Raw genomic sequence first — 8,895 nt, 5'->3', positions numbered from 1 at the left:
TGTTTATTCTGTGTAGTTTATTTAGAAGTACTAAACAAACATTAAATAAGTGGCAGAGGCCTAAACACAATGAGCTTCTTGCTACTGTATTTGGCTTAAATACAAAATATTAAGGATAGGAAGTAGATTGAAGAAGAATAAAACTTCCAAAACCATCTGAGAGTGTATTACACAGACTTGTAGATTACAGTTTATCTTGCAGAGACAAAATCTTCTCCTGCAGTCCACGTGGCAGTAACACTTCTTTGGTATTAATACAATTGAAGCATTCAGGACCTGTCCCTTGAAACATTTCTGCTAAAATTCATTTTTTCCCATCCTTGCCTCGTACTGTCTTTCAGATCGTTTCCTACGGTAAACATCATCTGCCAGAAAAAGATTTTTTTTTTTATATTAGCATTTTCCAAGTGCAAGACACTATTAAATGCCTGAAGCCTTTCATTTCTTTTTAAACTCTTCCAGTTTTCTCTTGCAGACACTGACTGACAGGGAACTGAAAATTCAAGCCAACACAAATCCTTGTTACCATTTAAAAATAGCTCATGTTCTCCCTCCCATCCAGGCTAAAGTTCTTCACATCAGTCCTGATGAAATGTTTTTATAGGAAAACTAAGTTTCCAATGTGATACAGTCAATTCCTTGTCTACTTTCCCATGAGGGTGATTAAAAGTACAAATGCCTAAACTAGCTGAAGCGGAAGGGAAATTAAATTAGAGGCACAAAGTCAATGCCTGGGGACTGCCAGCAGGGCTTCAGTATTTTAGCTTTATTTTTTTAATAAAGAAAACAGGAATGTAACCACCCTCATAGACTTCCTAGTTGTTCTTCCTGCCCGAGGCCCCCCGATCACTCCTAAATATCTATCACCAAATGAAATCTGTCAGAAAAAAAAGGTTATCAGTTGTGTGTTGTCATTTCGCACGGACCATGGAGCAGCAATAAGGCTAAACCGCACAATTATTACTGCAGCATAGTATCATTTAGGCATAGCAGTTATTTTTTTGAGATAAGTCTCAAGCTGAAATATCATAGCTGCTACACAGATGTTGTGCTTTAGCTTCTAACTGGACTTTATTGCCCTGCAGGTATGCTTCGGGAATCAACTGAACCACCCCACAAACCCCAGCCTTCAGAAGCCGGCAGGGCAGCAGTTCTGTTTGCAGTGAGTTTGTCAGCTACGAAAACTGTATCAACCCGGTTTATTCTCCAGGAGACTCAGCTAGATTTCCCATGAAACATGGTAGGGCCGATCCTTTTCCCCCAAGTACAGAAACATTTCTAGCACGGTTCCTCAAAGGGAGGAATGCCACATTAAAACTGAAGGCTTTAACTGCTGGAAACTAAGCGCCATGAGCCAAGTTCCTGCGACTCGTTTTCCCGCTTTCTAATTGACACGGTCACATTCGGACTGACCTACACCGACATTCTGACAACCCTGGCGAGTTTTTTCAGTGTAAAAAAAAAATATAATAATTTTAATTTAGTATTCGAAACCCAGCTGCGTTTTTTTGTTGGCTTCTGCCCGGTGTGTTCCGCCGGGGGGGGCAGAGCGGGGGTGCCAGGCCCGCGGGAGGGCCGGGGGCTGGCCGTGGCCGTGCCCCTTGCAGCCCCCGGTGTGCCCCCCGCGCACAGGCAGCGCTGCGGGGGCCTCCTGCCGCCCCGCGGGCCCTCACTTACAGAAGGTCTCCTTGCCGATGCGGACGTTGATCATGAACCACTCCATGGCTCCCCCCAGCAGGAAGAAGAAGGGCAGGAACCGGTAAACGCCGAAGCGCCGCTTCCCGGGCACCAGCTGCAAGAGGCGCTTCACCCTCCTGCTGACCAGCATGGCCGGGCCCGGCGCCCTCAGCTCGGCGGGGAAGGAAACGGGGGGAGGGCGTGTGAGCGGCGGGACGGGACGGGACGCACAGCGGCCCTCGGCGCCCCGCGGCCAAACCGCCCCCGGCAGCCCAGCCCGGCCCGGCGCGGTGCCGCAGCCCCAGCCGCCCGGAGCGGGGGTCAAACCAAGCCCGGCCTCGCCCCCGCCACCATGGCAGCCCTCGGCCGCCCCCGGCCCGGCCCCCACGCAGCCAATCAGCGCCGCGCCCCCGCGCCCCTCACCTCCAGCGCGGGCCGCCCGGCCCCCCCAGCAGCCGAACAGGAAGGTCGTCTCGGCGCTCACGTGACAGCGCTCGGGGCGGCTCGCCTCGCCTGATTGGCCAGGGCGGAACGGGGGCGGGGCCGCAGTGAGGAACCACCGCCCCTCCCCGCCCCTCTCCCCGTCGCCCCCCGCCTGAGGGGCCGGAGCGCGGCGAGCGGAGCCCGCCCGGGCCCCGCCGCCCTCTGCCCCCCTCCGCCCCCCTCCGCGGGCGGGCGCTGAGCGCCGCCCCCCGGCTCCCTCGCCGAGGCGCGCCCGGCCCCCTCGCACACGGGGTGGCGGGGATTGGCCGGCCGGCGGGTGCCGCCGCGGGCCGGGGCGGCGGGGCGCGGAGCGGAGCAGCGGGGCCAGCCCCGGCCGAGCGCGGGCTGCCCGAGGCTGCGGCGGGACCATGGCTGCGCTGGGCATGGCGGCGCTGAGGAGGGGCGGCGGCGCGGCCCCCCGGCTCCTCGCCGTGGCCGTCTCCTGCCAGAGCTGCCGCCCTAAAGCCAGCCAGTGCCCCGGGGACGGCGGGCACGGGCAGCCCAAGGAGCAGCACCCGCCGGCCGCCGGCAGAGCCCGGCGCGGCGCCGAGCCTGGCCCCGCCGCGGGCAGCCAGCCCCTCCCGGCCGAGGGCGCCGACACCAAGACCTACTTGTGGGCCAGGTACCACGAGATGAAGAAGCTGGTCTACGGTAAGGGCCGCCTCGGCCGCCGGCTGCCACGTCCCGCCGCGCTCCGCCTCTCTCCTTGTTTTTTCTCCCTCCCCCCCCTTTGCATCTCGGCGCCTTCCCCCCGCTGCGGGACTGGGGACGTGCCTGTCGCTGTGCAGCCGCCGGGCTGGAAGCCCTCTCCCTGGCAATGCCTGCCGCCGCCGCCGGGCCCTCGGGGACTGTTATTTCTACCGAAACATGGCCCTGATCATCCTCTCCCCGTCCTGGGCTTCCCTCTGGGAAGATCCCTGGTCTCAGCGTTGCAGGACGTGCAGAGTGGGGTTCTTGACGACTGGCCTCCCTGACACGAGTGTCATCGTGGCAAATGGGCTAAATAAAGGGCTTGTTGCATTTGTCTCTAATTTGCCATGTGGAAACGAGGTTAGACTAGGACAGCATCACTGTCTAGTGATGCTGACTGAGGTGGTGAGGAGTCCAGGGTCCAGCTTGTAACTCACGGTTGGCAGAAGGGTGTGCATGGAGAGGGCTGATGCTGTAGCTGCTAGGGTGTCTCCTGATCCTGAGCTTAGTTTGTGTTACAGATGCAAAACACCTTTTACTTATGTGCATGCATGTGTGTTTTTGGTCCTTAGACCAAGAAATTACTGGCTCGGTTGGGTACATGGAAATCTTGCTAAGCAAGGGGAAAACTCATGCCACCAGCCACATCTGTCCATGTGTAAAACAGGGCTGTGGCCTTTTTGGCAGCAGCAGACCTCCACTGTACTAAACTCGCCTAAAAATGTGAAAAAAATAAGAAAAGCTTTCATGGCAGAAGGGCAGGAAACTTTCCTGCTGGTTTCTTGATTCTTGGAATGCTGAAGGTAAGCACTGTGGAGAGCTAGGAAGTGTGACTTTGTGTCTGCTGTTCAATAGCTCTCCGTTACCTTTCGTTTCTCTAAGGTTTGAAGAAGGATGGCAGCCAGCCATAGGGATCTGGAAGAACCGTCTCACTGTTCTGAGACTGACAAGTGCTGTCATGTCTTCCTCCCCACCTTCCAGTAGACGAGATTTGACATAAAAATCGAAAGGCCTTCATGATGCAGAAATGTGAAGGAACTGGCCACTGAATCCTTGCATTCCAGCTTTTGCAGGATGTGAGCTCCTTTGCCTGAGCTGTCGAAGGCAGTACAAGGTGCTGACAGAGGACAGTAGCTTCATGTTAAGTCCCTGCTCCAAGACTGAGTTGTGGTTTTAGCACCACTGCTTGAAAGAAGTTCCAGCTTGCAAGACTTGTCATGGTGTTTGGACATTAATACCCACAAAGGCACTTTTTTTCTTTTCCGTAACAGTATTGAAACCATAAATGCAAATTTGTTAATAGGCTGCATCATCATCTCTTGGGAAAATTCTCAGTTTACTGTGTGGCAGATTATGAAGTTTGTGTTCACACAGTTGCACTTTGTTGGGATGCAAAAGATACAGTTATTAATTACTTGAGTGGAGAACTAATTAGCAGGACTAAAGGTCAAATGAAGCTGGGTGAAGTAGCCCATGTGTTACAGAGCAGACTCTTTACAAACCTTCAGGTAACTATTAGACATGTTGAATAAGGCAGCCCTCGTTTGTTTAAAGAATAGTTGCCCAAACCAAACTTTCAAGACTGTGCTGTTATTCAAGTCCTGTCAAGAAGAGACATAAACAGATTTGGTCCATGTTGGTTTTAATTGTTGGTTTGACAACTACACTGAGACGTGCAAAACGTGGCATCAGCCTGTTCCTTTGTTCTTGATTTCAAACTCAGATATAAAAGTGAAAGTCTATGGTTTGGTTATGGATTTGAAAACATCATCACATCTCAATACTTACCAGCACTGAGTTTGAGAAGGCTCCTGTGGTGCCACCTTCTCCTTCCTTATCTGAAGCTCCACCTTTAGGAAGTCCTTTGTCCTATATTGGTTTTGCAGAGATCTCTGCCAGGAGAACTTACGATGTGTCTTCAAACCAGCTTGTGCTTAGGACCTGATTTGTAGAGCAACGTTTCATTTTTGTGCAGAGGGGATTGCAGTGATAAATGCTGACCAGGTTGGACAGGGCAGGATGTGTAGGACAAGAGCTTCTGTGCAGTAAAGCTCAGCAGTGGTACAGGTTTGGTGGCCAGAGCCCAGGCACCAGAAGTTCTCAACTTTATAGAAACATGTCTGTGTTCTGCCAGGCTTGTGTGGTGATACAAACAACAGCACAACACAGCTATACAAAAGGTGCTGCTGAGGTAAAACCTCCCCTTCGTGTTGACTCAGGAGAAGCCATGCTCTTCATTATTCCCCCTGTCTTTTGCAACACTGACTCTTAGGACCAAATTTCATTACCTGTAAGAGTTTGAGGCTACTATTTCCACCTAATGTGCTTTTATTAGTTTTTTTTTTCCTTCTCTGCCAAAAAGAAAACTATAATCGCATTTGTCAGAAGGGTGGTGTCGAGCAAGACTTGTTGTATTCTGATTTGATGATATCTGAAGTGTCAAGGAAGGCTGATACGCTTTCTCAGTAAGCAGTGCTTGAAGTCTTGCACTCTAGGAAGCATCCAATCCTGAAACTCAGTGGAACGGGCAAGTGAGTGAGGATTTGGCTGTAAGCAAGTATATATGTTTTTTTCTAGATCTTTCTAACTTGTAAACATGGCTACAAAACAGCTTTCCTAAGGAAACTTTAAAATAACTTATTGCCTCTGCATGACAAGCTTGATCATGGTTAAATGTGAGAATTACTGAGGATAGAGACAAGTTTGCAGACAGCAAGAACTTGATTAAGCATTGGTAATACTGAGGGTGTAGCTCGGAGGTAGTCCTTACTCTTTTTAGGTCGTGTAGATCCAGAGATACCTTTGCATCTAAATAATGCAAACTGCAGTCAGCGACATGTGCCCATTACATGTGGAAGTGGGAGAGATGACACCCCTGTGTGATCATTGCATTAGTGATTTTGGTGTGGTGCAGAGGTGTTTTTTACAGTTCAGCACATTTTGGTTCTGCTTGTGTTGCTAATTTCAAGCAGGCACAAAGATTGAAGCACTCACTCCTTGTCAAACTAGTAAACTAGTCTAGTGCTATGATAATAAATGCCCTGCAAATTGCTTAGGGAGTGTGCATGTCTCACGGGTTGTGGCACCTATGGATTGAGCTGGGACTGGGAATGACAATTAGCAACCAGAACTGGAGGTGCGACCAGTTATGTTAACTTCCCAATCCTGCTTTCCCTAAATGTAAACACTTTTTCTTGTAAAGAACTCCTATAGCAGCATTTGTCTAGTGCCTTTGTGTATATAAAAAATGTAATGTTGGCATGAAGCAATATTTTTTAACACTACTTTTGCTTGGTGTTCATTCACTTTTGGTGAGAAATGCCAAAATATTTAGGCATAATGGCATAAATTCAAGAGTATGCTCCAGAGTAATTTTTAGCACTCTATTAATATGGTTCCTCTGTCATTTAATGTTCTTTTAAGTAGTATTTCCCTCTCCTTACCCTCTTGGTAGAGGCGTCTTCAGCGGGTTGGAGGGCTTTGCGGGAAATGGTACAAAACAACACTTAAAAAAGGATAAAGAGGTACTTGGAAGGGAGGAAAACTGGCAGTTTGTCTTTAGAAAGCAAGTCAGTGTGAGCAAAGGGAACTTTTTGATTCATGAAGAATGTGGAGGATGGTGGCCATCTGCTTTTCAGTATCATTCCTTTTCTTGCTAGTCTTACAAAGAAATTAGTGCGATGTCTGCTGTGCTAGACCTCTGGGAGTACAAAGGGTGTGAGAGGTGGGTGTGAGTTGCCTTTTTTTTGTGTGTGTGTATTATTCTTCACTAACATGCTGCATCTGAGGCTGAGAGAAATGGAGTGTTTCCTGCATGATGCTGTTGGTACCCCTGAGAGCTCAGAAAAGCATGGGACGTGCTTGGCACTGGAGCTTTTTCACATCAGAAAGGGCCATATGGTGTCTTGGCATCTCTAACCATTGCTCACAGTTAATTACCTGCTTTTGTTTCCGTCTCTGCTGTCATGTTGGAAATAGAGTGTTATTGCTTTCTAACAATGTGGGCTATTGCCTGGGAAGAGACGCTTGTGCTGTCATGAAGATATTCTGGTTTTAAGCAGCTGTTCAGGGCCCTTAAAGTGGTAAGGTGAAGGCAATGTGTGTTCACCTTGTATTTACACCCACGTGTAAAAAATGCATGAGATCAAACACGCTTTCTTGTGGTCTGCCTTTGTTGCTGAGTTTCATCATGTACCATGGATATGCAGACACTTCCTTTAAAACCATCAGAGTTGCAAACCGGAGCAAATTGTGCAAGTGTGCAGATTCCAGGGGTTTCTATCTATTGCAAGAGCAGGTTTTTTTCCTACTGTCCTCAGATGTACGCATGGCGGTTCTCCCTTAGATCATACTTCCTGGGTGAAGTGCTGAGTAGACAGTGACTAACTTTTGGTATCATCTCCCTTTTCCAGTTAGGACCCAGATGGAAAGAATAGTTGGGATTATATTTTTTTAATAAGCAAAAATGGATTTAATTTTGTTTTTTTCTTACTGTAATTTATTGTATCTGTCCAGCAATCTGTTACGGTGTCTTGGCAGAGGAAAAACCGAAAGCTATCATTCTTGAAAAATGGCATCTCTGTGGGCCTCTGGAGGTGTCATCGGTTTGTTATGACCTGACAATTGCCATGCAAACTGAGGCAAAGATCCCAGGCAGAGAGGAAAAAAAAAACCAGAGCAAACCAACCAAACAAAACCCCAAACTTCTTAAAACCTGGCTCAGGAAGGCAAGCATGGTTGGGCTCTGGTATAGAAACTGATCTTGCATGTGTTCCCAGCTTCTGTCTCTTCCCTGCCCTAGTTTGAGCCTGCGGAGAGACTGTGTGAACTTAAAGAGGAGATGGACGCCTGCCGCTCTATTGAGGAGGGTGCTGCAAATGGACATTTACACTGAGCCAAACGTGCAGCATGAGTCCCTGGACTGAAACCCAGAGTTTTTTCCTCCTCTCTAGCAGATCAGTGACTTTGAAACTACTGTAAATTTAAGATGGAGGAGGACGGCGTGGAAAGAGCAAGCTGTCAGCAAGCTGCTCTGCGTTGGTCTGGTGACCGTGATGTGTGGATAGGAAGCACAGCAAGGTGTGGGGTGCTCCGGCAGGTGTGCGTAGGGAACACGCTGTGTGTGAGGCAATGGTGATAAAGTGTTTTGGCTAGCATATGCAGCCTTTTTTGGCTCTTACGAAGTTAAGAGAGAACATGCTGTGTAAGTTAGTGACAAAAATATCCGAGTGGGGTGAAATGGTCTGGGCAGGAGACTGTCAGCGAACAGTGGAGAGGCTCTGTACGTTTGAGGCTGGCAGGGAGGAATATTGCTTCATCCAGTGGGTCTAAATATACGTCATAAATCATACTGTGGCAGTTTCTGCTTATGCTTCTGATCACAGATAAGACTCACTTCATGCGCTTGGCAAATCTTAGGCTACCCTTTCCTTGTTACAAAATCATACTGCTCCCTTAGCTTTTCCTGACTGTAGTTTTGCAAAAGTTGTAGCTGGCATATGTTGTTGAATCTAGATGGGTCTCATGTCTCCTAGGAAAGGAGAGATGAGATTCAGGCAACGATATTTTGTGCTGCTCTCAGTCTATCAAAATGTGTTGTCATAAATGTTTGCAGATGGTGAATGTTGGAAGAGCTTGACCTCTCTGTAGGGATACAGTAGCAGCAAGTGGGTTGCAAATAGTGCTTTCATTAGAAGAGGAAAACTCTGGGTATTTGCACCGTGATGTGATTATGGTTGTGTCAGTTTCCTTGTGAGGAAGAAAAATAACACCCTGCAAATCCCAGAGTATGCTTAGAAAAAGATCTTCCCACAAGTTATCTGGAGGTGAGGGCAGGAAGCGGAGCTCTGTTTGTTTATGGTGCAAAGAGCATTTATGATGAGAAGATGAAAGTTGTGATCATCTGAACCCTATTTATGTTTCCAGTCTTTTAAAAATCCCAGTGGGAAGTACTCTGATTGTGTCCGCTGTCTTCAGCCTCTTCCAGAAACTTTGCCACCAGCAGAGTCACTGAAAGAGAGCTCTTGTTCCTGCTGCGTAGCCAGT

The 8,895-nt window shown here is 48.8% G+C and overlaps 2 protein-coding genes across 2 annotated transcripts in view; one reads left to right on the top strand and one right to left on the bottom strand.

Moving 5' to 3' along the window:
• LOC101919355 (ubiquinol-cytochrome-c reductase complex assembly factor 5) lies at positions 1-2,200 on the bottom strand. The gene is made up of 3 exons (XM_055805861.1): positions 2,101-2,200; positions 1,678-1,849; positions 1-365 (listed from the first exon to the last, which is right to left on the bottom strand). Exons 2-3 carry the CDS (start codon positions 1,826-1,828, stop codon positions 298-300), a joined length of 219 nt encoding a protein of 72 aa, XP_055661836.1. The 5' UTR covers positions 1,829-1,849; positions 2,101-2,200; the 3' UTR covers positions 1-297.
• A 103-nt stretch (positions 2,201-2,303) lies between these two features.
• Positions 2,304-8,895, top strand: part of NT5DC2 (5'-nucleotidase domain containing 2) — a 28,851-nt gene continuing 22,259 nt past the window's right edge. Inside the window, exon 1 of the mRNA XM_055805855.1 lies at positions 2,304-2,811. Within this exon, the coding sequence (XP_055661830.1) occupies positions 2,529-2,811 (283 nt within the window). The 5' untranslated portion in view covers positions 2,304-2,528. The remainder of the gene's footprint in view (positions 2,812-8,895) is intronic.

The sequence above is a fragment of the Falco peregrinus genome, chromosome 5 (genome assembly GCF_023634155.1).
Source record: "Falco peregrinus isolate bFalPer1 chromosome 5, bFalPer1.pri, whole genome shotgun sequence".
Taxonomy (NCBI): Eukaryota; Metazoa; Chordata; class Aves; order Falconiformes; family Falconidae; genus Falco; species Falco peregrinus.
Note: the sequence above shows the minus strand (reverse complement) of the source record. Positions and strands in the feature narration are given on the sequence as shown.